The 16531-nt window shown below is 54.4% G+C and overlaps 3 protein-coding genes across 3 annotated transcripts; 2 read left to right on the plus strand and 1 right to left on the minus strand.

The window, feature by feature from the left end:
* Window positions 1-1218: 1218 nt before the first annotated feature.
* eltA-1 (Heat-labile enterotoxin A chain) lies at window positions 1219-4850 on the plus strand (the record flags this gene model as incomplete). Its single annotated transcript, XM_066152813.1, has 6 exons — window positions 1219-1533; window positions 1838-1880; window positions 1934-2861; window positions 2950-3515; window positions 3581-4773; window positions 4842-4850. The coding sequence occupies 6 exons, from the start codon at window positions 1219-1221 to the stop codon at window positions 4848-4850; spliced, it is 3054 nt and encodes a 1017-aa protein (XP_066007749.1).
* A 3641-nt stretch (window positions 4851-8491) lies between these two features.
* On the plus strand, window positions 8492-11192 carry CGGC5_v013050 (uncharacterized protein; the record flags this gene model as incomplete). Its single annotated transcript, XM_066152814.1, has 4 exons — window positions 8492-8543; window positions 8970-10699; window positions 10751-11128; window positions 11166-11192. 4 exons carry the CDS (start codon window positions 8492-8494, stop codon window positions 11190-11192), a joined length of 2187 nt encoding a protein of 728 aa, XP_066007816.1.
* A 209-nt stretch (window positions 11193-11401) lies between these two features.
* Window positions 11402-12091, minus strand: CGGC5_v013051 (uncharacterized protein; the record flags this gene model as incomplete). The annotated part of the gene is made up of 1 exon (XM_066152815.1): window positions 11402-12091. The coding sequence occupies one exon, from the start codon at window positions 12089-12091 to the stop codon at window positions 11402-11404; it is 690 nt and encodes a 229-aa protein (XP_066007777.1).
* Window positions 12092-16531: the final 4440 nt, after the last annotated feature.

Genomic DNA, 16531 nt, shown 5'->3' on the forward strand with positions numbered 1-16531 from the left:
GGAGGGGAAAAGTAGATAGATCGTTAAAATCAGAGCTAATACTATTGCTACAATGCACACTGTATGTTGCTGTAGTGACAGTCGTAGGTTCCGCGACGAGTCGACGGATAAAGCTCATTAACAGCATCTCCGCCTCTACTAACAGTCCAAGTCCGTCCCTACCCGGCCATAGCCTACAAGTCAACCCTATTGGACTATAAAATAGGCTTACCTCTCTGTCTAGTTGATGTCTTCCAGTCATGCCACGCATGTAGTAACTCATATTGACAGCTGCATCATCCCGCCTAGTAAGAACGGTATTACCGAGAGAAAAAAAACAAAAAAAGGCTGGTGGTCCGTTCGGCGACAACGCTATGTCGACACCGCCATATCGAGCTAAGCTCGGCTTACTACAACGATGCACGGCCTGTAAGCTCTCCTTATCAGCCTTTTTACTAATAGAGTATTACTAATAGAGTATCTTTAGGAGACCAGGACCAACGAGAGTTGATGGGGAAAAGCTTTTATCCTGGATATAAACCAGCTTGGGAAAGTGCTTGAAGGCAAACGTTCCGGGCTCAAGAAGAAAAAGCAAAGGGGCAGTAGCTGGGGGGAAAAAAGAAAAAAAGACCGAGTAAAACATCACCAGGATCAAACGCATTCATTCAGGGATTAAGGGTGGGTGGGCTTTCTCCTGCCAGGACTCATAACAGGGCAAACAGGAGTAAAACCCCAAACCAAGGTCGTCACGCTAACCCTACAGGACTTGTTCCCATCTCCCATCCATCTCCTATCAGCCATTCGACTTCTCCATCTCCCGTCCCTCGGCTGCCTTTCCAACCGAGTGTGTATCTTCTCCCGCCCCACTCGGTTGAACGTAGACGTTTGTATTCGTTCGAATGTTTGGACAACGCCCCGTTCTTCTCTTCTTTCTAAAAACCCACCTATGGTACGTCTTTTGCCATGGAGCCCCAACAACGGTCAAATACGTCTATCGTGGAGATACAAGACCCCCTAAGGAGATCAAAAGGCTTGGGGGATTTCTCCCGAAGGGCCAGACAAGCTTCCACTCTCAACCCCCAAGCACCAGCCTCTTCAGTCATATGAAAGGTAACCCCCAACATCCAGAGCCGTGACGATGACGGGTTCGTTTCCACTAGTGCTAGCGATCCTGTGGCAGCGACATTCGTTTACAAGAAACCTCATGCCTTCGTGTACAAGATTTAAGCCACCCCCAACATGATTGACACCGTCGGGACCCTTGGCAAATACAGCGACTTCGAGGAGGAACGCGAATTCGCGGCGCTAGGAGGTATCAAGTATGAACAGATTGTTTCTTGGAGGACGTTGAATAGCAGGGATCTCAGAAAGTCAACGCCGAACAAGGACTTTGATAAGAGAAAGTACGGTTCGGCGGTCGCCGGCGGCGTGCAATATAAGCTGGCCGGCTTCCCTCTAGATCATAAGGCTTGGCGCGAAGAGCCCTGGAAGAAGCACAAGCCCACGAAACGCGACATTGAAAAGGGTTCGGACCCTAATCTCGGTTTCACAGAGGTATGTATCACCGAATTGTCTAACATGGCCCTCAAGGCTAATTCATGACGAGCAAACCTACTCAGTTATTCCATGCCGGAACGCGTCGAGATACGGCCGTCCGTGTACGCCCATTGGCCCGACCCGTCCCGAGCCCCGCTTGCCACCCCCCTGCCCGACTCGGAAATCTCGACGCGTTCCCTAGGGCCTCTGATTGGCCGGCATTGACTTCGGTGTCTCCACCTTCAATTGAAATCTCGACGCGTTCCGAAATGAAACCTCTTCTCCTGACTGACGGTTCGTGAACTGGAACGAAGAGTAGTAGGTCAACAGCTTCTGCTATAGAGAGAGAAAGAAAACGAAGAAAAGTAAGCAAGAGAGAAAAAAGAACAAAGTTAGTAGGGAAGTAACAATTAAGAAGAAAGCAGGGTCAAAAGAGAAAAACCGTTTCATATTACCCACACCTCTATCTTTGGAGAAGAACGGTTCAATCAGTTCCTAGCGAACATGACTCTCCCATCTCCTCTTCCGTCGTCGCCGCCGTCGAGGCCCACGGCACCGCACAGCTTGACGGACAAGCAACGCCGGCGCCTAGAAGCCTTGCAACTACATATAAACGAGCCTGAGCCGGTCCTTATCTGCCGGCCTTGCGGCTACGCCTTAAAGCCGTTCGGGGAGCGCGTGAGCCGCCACCTCGCCGAGAAGCATGAGGTTCCCAAGCCACAACGCCGTGGACTGAGCGCGTTAGTGAAGTCCCTACATCTAGGAGACCCAAACGACGTTGCTCTCCGTCCCGACGGCCTCCCACCGCACGAAACGCTGACGGTTACCCGTGGCCACGCCTGCCGCCGCTGCAGCTACCGGACGGCGAGCGATGACCTGATATGCCGCCACATCGCAAAGTCGCACGGCATCAAGGGCTTGCGGAAGACGGACGGCTGGCAACGGGACCATATCCACAGCGGCGTCCTGCTACAGAGCTGGTCGCAGAATGGTGCGCGGGGTTTCTGGATAGCCCAGCCTACCGCAGCGGGGTCAACGCCGCCCCGCGAGACGGGCTCTCCTGATGCCGACGATGTGCCCGCCGCCCAGCACGCTCTGCTCGCCGCGGCTCACGATGCGGAAAGAGCCCACCTTGCTGGCGGTGTCCGTGCTACCGCTTCTGCCACGGGGCCTGTCGATATTGCATTCCAGACCGGCTGGATGCGTCGCACCGGCTGGGATCTCATGTTCGACGGCGCCCGCCGCGACTTCCTCGTGAAGATGTCGGAGCTGCCGGACGCCGGCCGGCACGTTGAAGACGACATGCCCCATGCGAGCCCCCCCAGAGGACGAAGCCCGGCTACGACGTATCGTGTCAGCCGTCGACGGCGTCTTCAACCGCTGCGAGGATACGATACGTTCCATGGATGTCTCCATGCGCTGTTGGCTCCGCAGCACGGAGCCTCACCGCCCGTATAAGGCGCCATTCGAGCTCGTCGGCCGGCAGGCCACCACGTATAAGTACCGCAGCCTGGTGAAAAGGCTTCTGTGCTTCTGCATACGGCTATGGCGCCTTCCGCTAGGGACGCGGCTGTCACAGTGCCGGAGAAGCCTTACCATCGCCCAGTCACGCGCGCTTGACGCATTGTGGTCCGACGAACTCTGGAACACCTCACGCCTCGATGATGCGACCCCTACCAGGTCCGGCGCTGTCTCGCCTCACGGGGAGGCAACAGATGCAGACGAACGCCGCATGTTGCGCACGACAACAAGGACAAGGGCACGGGGGATACCGTCTCATCGAGCGTCCAACTCCCCAGCTGGTGGAGATCTCAGTGACGATGAGAGCGACAGAAGTGCGGCCGAGACTGATGATGAGAGTGACTTTGAAGACCTTGTTAGTGAAGGCTGGGAGGATTTTGATGGGTTTGGCCATGAGGATGCGAATGCCAGCAGCCATACAGATACCACCGAGGACGGCTGGACAACCGACGCAACAGCCAGCCCCCCACCATTTCCAGGTCAGTCTCCTTTTAGTGTTCCTCCCTCCCTTTGCTTAGCAGGTTTACTCAGCAGGTGTCTACAGATTGGAGTCCAGCGGGCGGCTACTTCTCATCCGCACTCGAGGATCTCACGCTGCGCCTGCTGTACTTCCTCATGACAGAGGAGTTTGAGGACGGCCAGTCCAAGTCAACCCTCCTGGTCTACTTCGGCGGAGTCCTCGGCCTCACGTCCGACGGGTCCGGGTTCCGGCGCCCCGGAAACTACACAGCGAGCCTGTCGGCGTTCATCTACTGCGCCCGCTTAGTCGTCGTCGAGGTGTTGCTCCCCCGGACCAGCCACGACTACGTCAGCTATCCAGCAAGGCCCCGCAGCGGACAGCTCGACATACTCAACCGCGTCCGCCGAGAGACGATGTGCCTGGGGTCGCAAGCGCCACTTGGCGAGTTCCTGAGCCTCCGTGCGTATGGGCGGGTACTGTCTACTGCTGACGGGCCCAGCTTCCGCTTCGACTGGAGCGACGACGGCCAGACGATCTCCTGGGACAACGGGCGGCTGTCCCTGCAGCAGTTCCGGACTCTCGCGCACAACATGGTCCAAAATGTAGCTGCAGCCGTCGACCAGTTGATGTATGGCTGGCACCCAGTCTTTGATCTATCCAAGACCAAGGACCGGATGGTTAACACACACCAGGGCTATTCCTTCGTCTCGGAGCCGGCGAACGGCCTTCAGGACGCCTACCTGGACCTCTCGCAGCGAGCGTGCCTCTCCAAGATTGATGGCCTCTTGTCCAAGGATGGTTGGGTGGTGCGCCGGGTGCAGCGCTATATCAACGATAGTGAGGCGCTGCTGTCCATACTATTCGCTCTGATCCACGTCACTGGGGGACAGGCTGCGCGAGGATCCGAGCTGACAAGTGTTCAATACCAAAACGGCACATCTACGCCGCGCGGTGTCTATATATATTCCGGAGCACTCGTTCTTATCACAAGGCATCACAAGACACGGCATACGACAAACAACGAGTTCCAGGTGGCGAGATTCCTCCCGACTGCCGTGGGACGACTTCTCTACCTCTATCTCGTCTATATCCGGCCCTTCACAAGCATGCTTACCAGAGTATGCCTCTGTGCGCCTGATACGCCGGGGACCTCCATCTTGTTTGCGTCTCACTTATGCCCAGACACACCATGGTCGACCGGCAAGCTTTCCAAGGAGCTCATGAGATCTACAACGCAGTTCACAGGGCAGCCGATCAACACTCAGATATACCGTCAGGTATCGATCGCCATCACCGAGCGGCATGTGAAGCAGATACACACTCTGTTTGACCAGTATGACGACAGGAGTCGTGATGCCCCAGTGGAGTCGGTGTTCGCTTGGCAGAGCGGCCATCGCCCGTTCCAGCGGGCCATCACGTACGGACTCGACGGGGCATACCCAGACAGCCTCCAGCCGGCGTTGCTGGACAGATTTAGATGGGTTTCTAGGCAGTGGCATAGCTTCCTTAGGCTTGAAGCACCCGACCACCCAACATGCGCGACAACCCAGCAGATAGAGAGTGCACCACCACAAAGTGAGGTATCTAGTGCCGCAACACCTCATAAGCCTGCAAATGATGGCCAGAGCACTACTCGCAACCGACAAGAGTCGCCAATAGCCTTAGCAGCGCCTACGCTCGGATGTCATCACCCAAATAAGCGTATACGCTTCACTGCGACTTCGGGGCCCAAGGAGACCACCACACATAGTGTCCCATATATCAGTAATCCCCAGACGGAGCCAGATCCCGATAGCGGAAGCGAGGACACCAGCAGCGTGGAACCCCAACATGGCAGCATAAACCCAGGAAGCCCCCAACCAGAGCCGGGGACCAAGGGGGGAAACAAGGACACAACTAACGCAGACCCCCAGAAGCAAGACACCATAGAACCGTTTGTGTTTAATGCTGAATTCTCGATTGCTATCTGTAAAAAGTGTCGGTATGCAGTCATCGGCAACGAGGTCTTATCACATCTCAGAAACCAACACCGGGGCATTAAAGCAGTCGAAAGAAAGGGGATCACAGACCGCGCGCAATCACTACAGGGTATCGTCCGCAGCCAAACCGAGTTACAGTCATTCCAATACCCAGACGCTGTCACGGTCTATGGACCGATATGAAGCTTCGGCTAGACCCTCAGCTATGGAATACTTTGGAAGGTTACAGAATATCGTGGAAGGTTATGAGAACCTTGTCGGCCCTTACTCAATGGAAGCTTCTGGAAGAAGACTCACATGTATTTAAAGATGAGAAGGGCACCACTCTTTCCCAGAATGGTTCTTCTTTCCTCCAGCTTGGAATGCTCGTAGTAGTAGGCTAGACCAATGGCACCGACCTTGTCCTAGACCCTTACAGACGCCACAGTTGAGCTAATTGCCTATATTGCGCCGCCCCAACTAGAAGGGTTTCGTTGTCACGAGTGCAATTACGTGTGCCGCCGCGTGACGAACATGCAGAGGCATTGCCGGGCAGAGCATGGGTGGGCGAATGATTGGCTAAAGGGGGGTAACGTTCGTGAGAAGGCCAAGGTAGCTAGAGTCTTACCGTGGACAACAGGGGTGCTATGTCAGCGGTTTTTCCTAACGCGCGCCGGGAGCCAGTGGTTCGAGGTCGGGCGGGGGTTAGGGGTAGCTGTTGAAGGCAGCAAGCTAGCATAGTATAGGTTAGATAACTCAGTGTAATTCATTTCATACCAACACTATCATCAGGGTTACAATAGCTAACCCTAACCCTAACCCTCCCATTACGTGGGCGATGGCTGACGTCGGAAGCCATTGAACGCCCCACTATGGAATTAGGTGGGTCCGTTGAGACAAGGGCGGAAACCGTTGTTTGTTTGTTTGTTTGGTATTTAACGCCGTGGCGGCAAGGGCGCAGACGCCCTTGCGGCAGACCTCCCGAAGGGTATATGGCGTGGAGGGCCGCAGATTCTAGCTGTATACTCTAAGCACATGCCGCTTCTTAGCGTCCTCCAAGTCTTGCCCGTAGGCTACTATGTGTTCTATCCTTCCCTAGTTCCCACTGGTGCCCTAGTTCCGTTGTAATAACCTTATTACCTAGTAGTGGTAGTTTGTTGCTTAGAGAGTAGGCTACAGCCTATCTCTCAGTACCGCGGGCAGATCTTCTGGAAGAAGTCTGTCACGCTGATGAAAGCCTGGAAGCCTTCTGAGTCGATGATTAGCCCCTTAAAGTAACGCTCTAGAGAACCCATAGGTCCTAGAGGCTCCCGTCGACTATAAGGGTGAAGGGTGGGCCACCGTTGCCTCCTCACTAGCGTCTTTCGGCAGTAGACCAGGTGGTCCACCTCCTTAGCTTCTCCGCAGGAGCAGGTGAGTAGTGCTTCTGTGTGGTTAAAGCGTTGATGATACTGTTCAAAGTCCCCGTGGCCTGATCGAGCTGCTAGGAGATGATGAAGGATAGCTCTTGGTAGGGCTAATTCAGGAGGGCAGCCAAGGGTGGCCTTAAGCCCTAGCTGGGTATACCGGGGGGTTGCCTCTCGCTTCCACCATTTCCTATGCTGGCGTTGTTTAGGTTCTTTAGCAAGCCGCCTAATCCCTGATAGGGTCGGCAGTAGGCCCCTAGGGACTGGCAGGGTTGTGCCCTCCTTAGCTAGGTTATCTGCTTCCTCGTTTCCTCTGATACCTTGGTGCCCTGGAGACCAATGGGTTTGTATGTTGTGTATCCTGGCTGCTGCCTGAATCTCTAAGAAGGCAGCTTGTGAGGAGTCCGGGATGTTGCCGCGTATCCCCTGGATGACGCTGGTGTTATCAATACAGATGTGTATAGGCTGGCCTTGGGAGGTAAGGAGGGCCCTTTGGAGCCCTGCCCTCGCCCCCTCTGCCTCGCCATCGAATACTTCTGCAATGCTGAGACGGCCACACCCTTGGGCTATCCGTTTATTGCCGCGGTAGATGACAAAGCCGAACCCTGTAGCCCCATCAGGGGCTTTAGAGCCGTCTGAGTAGATAATTGTGTGGTTATCTGGCACAGTCTTAACCCAGTCCTGAAACGCTTTAGCTGCCTTCTCCTTGCTCTGGCTAGCTGTAGGGTCTTGTGATCCCGAGAGATGCTGTGGCTGTAGGAGCAACGGCCTTGAGCATTTCGGTAGGAGGGCTGCTGTTCTTTGTAACCTTGTTTGCTGCCGTCCTAGCTGTGAAAGCCTAGGGACTAAGGGGTGCTGTTGGTCAACCTTCTGTAGGCGCGTGGCAAAGCATAAGCGTGCTGCCTCAAGAGCTACTTTTGCTGTAGGCAGGCCAGCATCTCGGAGAAGGCTGCTGGTTGGGGTGGTCCTCCAGACAGGCAGGATAGCCCTTGCTGCTGCTGTGATAACCTTTCCAACACTCTTAACCAGGCCCTTCTGTCCTGTACTGACAGTAGCTACCTGGTTGGTAGCACTGCTGCTAGCGGTAGTAGTGCCACTGTTCCTGGCTGGTCTACTTAAACCTGCATACCAGGTCTCAGCTCCATACAGGGCTGTTGGGAGGACACAGGCAATAACAGCTTGGCGGGCAGCAGCAGCTGGGAGGCCCCCTGTGGTGTTTGACAGGTGCTGTAGGGGCGGAAACCGTTGTTCACAGCAGGGTGGAAGCCGTTAAGATTTTCCGTAGTAAAATAGGTAAAAGTAGCATGCAATTGAAGCCGCAATCGGTGCAAATATAGGAACCCAGTTTTCAGTGTTGTGTATCGTCATTTGAGTCCAGAAATAGGGAAATAGGGTAGTAGATATTTTTGTGATGTCGTCCCGATCCCCGCATTAACCAGCCAATCACATAACAGGACTATCAGCCAGGCCAGAAAGCCCGACCGAGCGATGGAACGCAGGCAGGGAGGAAAGTAGATCAAGGAGAAAGTATATGGAATTAAGGGGCAGGAAGGTGAGTTTATAAAGAGAGAAGGAAAAGAATGAGTTATGGACAGTGGATAGAAGAAAGTAACCAATACATATAGCCAAACATGGAGCCATTCGTCCACGACACGCAGTATTCCATTTTGATATGCACATTGTGTAAGTACGCCGTATTAGCCAACGAAGCCACGGCGCATTTGCGGGATAACCATCGGTCAATCCCCGCCGAGGCCAGGAGCAGGGTCGCCGGATTAGTCGGCGACATTCCCGGCATCATCCGCAGCCAGGCCGATTTACAGTCGTTTCAATACCCAGACCCCACGGTCGAGCCAGTTGCCCATATCGCACCGCCCCGGGCGGACGGTTTGCGTTGCCACGCGTGCCGTTATGTGTGCCGCCGCGTGCGAAACATGCAGGAGCATTGCCGGGCAGAACACAGGTGGGCGAATGATTGGCAGAAGGGGGGCAATGTGCGCAAGAAAGCCACGGCAGTCAGAGATTTACCGTGGACGACAGGCGTGCCATGCTAGCGTTTTTTTTTAACACGGGCCGCGAGCGGATGGTTCGAGGTCGGGCGGGGGTTAGGGGTGGCCGTTCAAAGCGAGCCATCGGGGCCGGGGACGGACGACACGGCGTGGTTTGTCGCGTTGCATGAGAACCAAGAGAAGCGGTTCGAGGCCGACGCGCGCGAGGAGGTTAGTATAGTAGACGAAAAGTTGGAGCCGAACGGGTGGTTGTACCGCGTCGGGTGGACGAGGGATTTGGAAGGGTTGAACAGGACGCAGTTGCAGGAGGCCACGCAACCGATCGAGGACGGCGAGGAGACGTTACGAAATATGTGGGCCGTGTTCAACAGCGTCGCCGACAAGGCACGCGCAACAGCAGCCCCGCATAAGGTCGGGCATGACGCGTTGTTCGAGGCGGAGCGGAAGGAGATCGGCCAGAAGCCAGTGCGGCCGTTCGATAACCGCATGGAGGACGACACGTGGCAGCGGTATAAGGAGGTTTGGCGCAAGATGGTGAGCATATGGTTCCGCATGGACGAGTGGCCGGAGCGCGAGCGGCCGCCGTATCGGTTCACCATACGTCAGGGGTCGTTGTGGGATGCGTTCACCAGCCGTGTCGCGGCGGACGTCAGCAGCAGGCAGGCCGCGCAGGCGGAGGAGGTCGAGAGGATGTGTTTGGACGCCATCATCGCCATCATCGAGGACCCGTACAAGCAGAGCCAGAAGGAGAGCGCGATGATCGGCGCGTTGGCGGTGTTGGGCATCCGCGAGGACGGCGGGTGGCACCAGGCGACGGAGTACACGACGAATTATTCGGCCGTGATCAAGGTGGCCAAGATGTTCGTCGTGTACCAGGCGTGGTTGGAGCGGCAGGACGAGGTGGCGGCGTTGACGGCGACCAAAGGGGCCGAGGCGGCGTACGAAGAGGCCAGCAGCGTGTTCCATTTGGTGCGCGACAAGGTGCGGCGGTTCATGACGCGGATGCCCGGGCGGCCCGACGACGAGCCCCGGGTGATGAGTTGGATTTACGATGCGCGGACGTACGGAATGCACATCCGGTTCAACACGGTGGCGCCGGGGATGGTGGATTGGAGCGGCGACCGGATATCGTTCCGACGGGTGCAGGTGCGGGTATGCGAGTTGGCCGAGATGTTCCACGGGGTAGCGCAGGAGGCGCGGTCGTTGTTGGCGCAGTTGGCGATGGTGGATGGGCATGGGGATAGGGATAATGATACCGAGAGGGACGGGCACGGCGATGGGTATGGCGGCCGATCAGCGTTGGCAGCAGCGTTGCCCGCCATCAGGTGGGAGAGCATGCACGACGACCACAGCCAGGACCGGCCAGGGTATTCGTTTTTACACGACGACCGCAACGAGGCGTGGGTGGGCAAGGGGAAGGGGTGGATCGCACGGCGTATCGCAGAGTCGGAGGCACGGCGGCGGGCGTGGTTAGACCCGACGCGAGGGACGGCGGCAGCAGCAGCAGCAGCAGCAGCAGCAGGAGAGGCGGAGGAGGAGGCCACGTCCAACTGCAGCAATAGTCACCACCCATACCGCGAGAGAACGGTGCAGGCATACAGACAGGCGTTGGAATCGTTCCGTGAGCGGTTGTGGATGTTGATGCACATGGTGGCAGGGCAGCCGGCGCGGGCACCCGAGTTAGCAGGCATCAGACACAGCAACACGGCCAACGGCGGGGTCAGGAACGTGTTCGCACACGACAGCATGATGTGTTTTGTCACGTCGTACCACAAGAATTACCGCCAGACGGGGACGGCCAAGGTGATACACCGGTATTTGCCGCGCGAGGTCAGTGAGTTGTTGGTGTGGTATTTATAGTTAGTGTTGCCGTTTTGGCAGCAGGTAGGAGGCATTATCCATCAGACGGACCGGAAGAGCGCATTTTTATGGGCGGACGACGTGGTTGTAAGGGGCAGGGCAGCAAGCGACGACGACGCCCGTAACAACACCGAGGACGACGACGCCCGTGATAACACCATCACAGACGAGAGCACCCCCGCCACCCCCAGCCGGGCCCCGTGGACGGACGAACGGTTGTGGACGTCAGACAAGGCAAGGCGGATCATGCAGCAGCACAGCGAGCGGTTGATCGGCAGCAAGATCAACATCAGCGGGTGGCGGCAGATGGCCGTCGCCATCGCCAACCGGTATTTGAACGAGGCGTTCGGGCGGGCAGACGACAAAAACAACGACAACAACGACAACGACGACGACGACGTGGGGGTCGAGGACAGCGCATTGGATTTGCAGGCAGGGCACGGCACGCACGTGGCGGGGATGATATACGGGCGGTTGTACCAGGAGGCACCGTTCGGCACGGCGGCGTTGCGGGACAGGTTCCGGGCCGTCAGCCGGCAGTGGCACCGGTTGCTGGGGTTCGGGGCGGAGGACCGGGGCGGCGGGGCACCCACCAAGCGGCGGCGGACGGCGACGACGGCGGCGGACGAGGAGTTCGAGGGGCAGCGGCGGCGGCGGTTCACGCGGTTGCAGTTAGCCAACGCCGGCGGGCAGTTGCAGCGGCGGCAGCAAGTTGGACCGGGTGGTGTTGGACGAGTGCCACGTCGTGTTGGACGGGTCGAGGGGGTTCCGGCCGGCGTTGCGGGCGTTGGGGCGGACGGTGCAGGAGTTCGGGGCGCAGTTGGTGTGTTTGACGGCGACGTTGCCGCCGGCGGAGGAGCGGGAGTTTTTCGCCGTGACGGGGATCCGGCCGGAGCGGGTGCGGGTGTTCCGCGAGGCGACGACGCGGAGGAATATCGAGTACGGGGTTGTCGTTGTTGCGTTAGGGTCAGGGGGTGGGGGTCGTGGTCGTGGTTGTGGTGCGGCAAGCCACAGGCGCCGGGCAAAGTCAGGGTTAGGGTTAGGGTCAGGTCGGGAGGGTGAGGACGGCGAGTTGAGCGCCGTCGAGGAGCGCGGTTGCCAGGAGGTCAGGGATTGGTTGCGGCAGCAGCCACGCGGCAAGGCGGTGGTGTACAGCAGCACGATCGAGGGCGTCGAGCGGATGGCCGAGGCGTTGGGGTGCGCGGCGTTCCACAGCAGCATCGACAGCACGGAGGACAAGGCGTCGAGGTTGGAGGCGTGGAGGAGGGGCGACGGCGCCAATCGGGGCGTCATCGTGGTGACGAACGCGTTAGGGTTAGGTATCGACGTGCCGGACGTGCGGTTGGTGGTCCACGCGGGCATGCCGCGGCGGTTGCGGGATTTCGTCCAGGAGAGCGGGCGTGCGGCGCGAGACGGCCAGCCAAGCCGGTCGGTTGTTATATGCAGTAGGGCAGTCGTGGAGGAGAAGGAGAAGGAGAAGGAGGTAGGGGAGGCAGAGAAAGATGGGAGGGCAGCCGGAGGGCGATGGGAGGTGTCAACAAGGACATATATCAGGGGAGAGGTATGCCGGCGGATCGTGTTAGACGAGGTCATGGACGGGCGGGTGGACCGTCCAGGGTGCGAGGAGGGCGAAGAGGCATGCGACATATGCCGGCAGAGGGCGTCGGAGGTGATGTGGGCAGACGGCGGGGACGGACATGGAGCCAGAGACGAAGAGATCAGGGCGGCGTTCGAGAGCAGTCAGCAAGCCGGGCAGTTCCGCCGGTGGCAGGCCAGGGCAGAGCGTTCAGGGTTAGGGGAGGAGGGGGAGACGTTCAAGCAGCAGTTGGCGCGATGGGCGGGACGGTGCACGTATTGCGGGATACGCCGGAGAGAGAGCGACGGGCACACGTTGGACGATTGCCCAGGCCGCGGGGAGCAGGCGTGGGGGTGGACGGCGCAGTACAGGAGGCAGATGGAGGAGGCCATGTTCGACGGACGGATGATGGAGAATTTCAGCAGTTGTTTCCATTGCGGATTGCCGCAGGGTTGGTGTCAGCGATGGGAGCCGTTGGGCGAGGACGGCGGGCGGTTCAGGGAGGTCGAGGGCGGTTCATGCCAGTACCAAGGGTTGATGGTTACGATGTTCGCCGTCGCGACGATCGGTGTAGGGTCGAGGGTGTACGAGGAGACGGTGAGGGCGATGCGCAGGGCGGACGGTTTAGAGGAGTGGGCGTCAAGCGAGAAGGAGGTGTACGAGTGGTTAGGGCAGATGATCCAATGGGGAGGGGTGCAGTCAAGCAAGTTGTGCCGTTTGACGAGTCAGTTGTGGCAGAAGGCGGTAGAGGGCGGGGTGAGTAGGGTTAGTATATAAGGGCAACAGAGGTAGAAAGCAGGGAGTAGAGAAGTGTAGTAGGGATGTAGATGAGAGGTCAGAGGATAATAGAGGTTAATCCGGGTCGATAGAGGTTAATGGAGGATGACAGAAAGAAAGCAATAAAAGAAGATTTCAAGCAATAAAGCAGAACAGGGATTCATCAAGAGGAGGGAATATAAGTAAGAAGATTTAGAGTCGATAAAACGATAAAGGAAGTAGAAAGACAAAGCAAATAGGAGGATAGAGAAATCAGTAATAGAACGCAAATAAAAACAACAGTTTCATGAAGAGAGGGAGATTTATCCATCAATATATAGAGGGGTAAGATAAGAAGAACAAGTAGAGGAACAGGACAGGGTTAGAATAAAAGGGTGATTGAAATAGAGGATAATGAAGATAGGGGAGGGGTTAGAGAGAAGGAGGCAGGAATTTAAGATTAGGGTAAGCAAGAGTTTAAGGCGTGATGGATTGAGAAACGGTTGGGATGATGGTTAGGCGAGAGTGCGGGTATAGTGAAGATAGAGAAGAGTAGTAGGAGATAATAGGGTTAAAAGGTCGCGAGGTTGAGGGGGAAAATAGAGACAGATACAAGAAGGGGATAGATATTCCAAGGTTAGGGATAGAGATGAAGGAGAGTTTGGTTGTGCCGGTTGACGAGTCAGTTGTGGCAGAGGGCAGTGGAGGGCGTAGCAGACGGGTGAGAGGGGGCAGGGTAAAGCCGGCGAGTAAGGGTAGTATATAAGAGTATTGTACTTAGACAGTAAGGGGTAGAGAATTAGAGCAGGGAAGCAGAATAGCAAACGGAGTATCAAACGTTTTCACACAGGATAAGTTCGCATAACAAGTGAGGGCAGAAAGAAGACAGCAGAGAGTGACGGAGGGGACATAGGGTTAGTAAGGGGAAGGAAGAGGATAATCAGAGGAGCAGGGTTAGTAAAGGTGAGGAAGGGAAGAATACAAAGGGTGGGATAGAAATATAAAAGGGATGTAGAATGGAAAGTCACGAGGAGCGGAGGAGCAGGGGAAGGATTCAAACATAATATAGCAAAGAGGCAGTGTTAGATATTTCAGGGGCCAGTATCAGAAATAGATAGTAAGTTGAAAAGAAGATAGAGGACAACAGAGGACGATAGGGATCGATGGAGGTCGATGGAGGTCGATGGAGGTCGATGGAGGTCGATGGAGGTCGATGGAGGGCGATGAAGGAAAATTTCAGTCAATAAGGCAGAACGGGGATTCACAGAGAGGAGAGAGTGTGGATAAGGAAATTCAGAGTTAATAAAGAGACGGGGGAATCAGTAAGGAAACGGAAATAAACACAACAAGTTAGTAAAGAAGGAGGGAGATTTATTTATCAATAAGTAGATATATGAGGCGTAAGTAGATAGAGCAGGGTTAAAAGAAGGGAAAAAGGTCAGAGTCATAGACGAAGGAAAAGGTTAGGGATAGATGGAAGAAAAGGGTCAAGGACAGCGCAGAGATGTCAGTCAAAAGAGCGGAAAAATGTAGTGTACGTACGTAATAGGGCAATAAAGTGCACAGCCGGGTTCAAAGCATTTTCCAAAGGTTAAATAGCATTCAGTTCGTACACGTCACAAAGAAGGAAGATGACACAGTATATATACCAGATATGTAGAGTATAAGAAAAAACAACAAAATGAAAAGGAGAAGAGAATGGAAAGAGGAGAAAAACATAAAGGTAGAGGATAGGAGGTTGAGAGCAGATGCAGACGATATATCAAACAGAATGAGGGCAGAGGCATACCAATAAGAAGGAGCAAAGAGACAGAACATCCACACATATATAGAACGTAGTATAAGTAAGTTAAGGTAGGATAGATGGAGATAACCGTCCAAGTCAGGGTTATACATTGAAGATCGTCAGATTGTATAGTTATATATACAATCACATAACGATAAGCGTATAAGCACAAACGCCAAGATAATCATAATCATCCAGGAAATACAACAGGGACATCAGTATAATGCCAAAAGAAGATTGAATATAACAGAGTAATAAGAGGAAATTTAGGTTAGGATATTATGAAAAGATGCACAGTTGTATACAAAATCATCAGTAAGGCGATATTCAAAAGGAAAACAGCAAAATCAGTTTATATATAATTTAACATAAGGTTCAGAAGAAGCAATACCAGGCCAGAGAGAACGTCAAAATAGAATAATAATAGTATAGTTCAAAGGTCAGTTTTTGATGCGCATTTCAAGGTTATGATAGTTATTAAGCGAATGATAGGCAGGTTAGGGTTATATCAGAAAACACAGGCAGCAAAGAGGACATATAGTCCACATATGATGAAGGGTTCATGATATCACAACACACAGCATATAATAACAGTAGAAAGATAAGCAGAACAAAGTATAAGGCATTTCCACATCACAAGGTTTAATGTTACGCAGGAGGTGAAGAAAGAAGATTGACGGGAGAGTTGAAAAGTCCAGAGGCAGGCAGAAGGAGAGAGTAGGAGGGAGAGCAAGAGGTCCAACAGAGCAAGAGAGACCAAGCAGGTAAAAAGGGTTAGGAGTTACATATCAAGGCTACATAATACAGGACAGCCAGAATAGCGGTATAAGATTTTAGGGTTAGGGTGGAAGTACAGTTTACAATTTCCACAGTTGGATAATAAGCCAGGGTCAAATAAAAGGTAGAGTAATAGGGTGAAGCAGGTAAGTTAAGAAAGAAGGAGTGAGATGATGGAGGTAGCGACAGAAGAAAGGAATTTCAACAGTGAATGAAGGGATAAAGACGACGCAGATAAGGGAGTCCACAGATCAAGACCATAATGACATAGGAGTAGCAGGGATAGCGAGGAGGGGGAAGAGAATTTGGGTTACGAAGGAAGGTTTCAGAGTAGCCAGTCAGAAGTGATTTTAGAACGGAGGAAATAAAGTGGAGAGAGGGAGGTTTTTAGGGTCATGAATAAACACAGAGCAGATAAGACGAGGAGATGAGCAAGACAAAGAAGTTACATATAGCAGGTCACGTTATATATTGGTAAGTTTACGTTTAACATGGACGGAAGAGTGAAAGAAAGGGGAGAGAGAGAAGGGTAGGATTATCGCAAGAGGGGCAGGTAGAGACGGACAAAAGAAACAGGTCAAGGTCAGAGCAGGAGGAGGTAGTCAGGGATAGATAAGAGGAAAGGGTTAGGGATAGATTTTAGGGTTATTAAGAAACAGAAGGTCAGGGTTATGACGGTAGAGGGAGAGAGAAGGGGCAGATGAAAGAAAAAGGTTAGGAGCAGGGCAGAGGGAAAGGTTAGGGATAGATTTTTAGGGTTATTAAGGACAAAAGGTCAGGGTCATAAGAGCAGAGGGAGAGAGCAAAAGGGGTTAAAAATATGAAGAGGAGAGGAGTAGGTATAGATAGAGGGAAAAGGGTAGGGACAGATAAAAGAAAAGGGTCAGGGATAGTGCAGAAGGGCATA

This window comes from Colletotrichum fructicola (genome assembly GCF_000319635.2).
Source record: "Colletotrichum fructicola Nara gc5 chromosome Unknown KSG_Nara_v1_contig08, whole genome shotgun sequence".
NCBI classification, from domain to species: domain Eukaryota; kingdom Fungi; phylum Ascomycota; class Sordariomycetes; order Glomerellales; family Glomerellaceae; genus Colletotrichum; species Colletotrichum fructicola.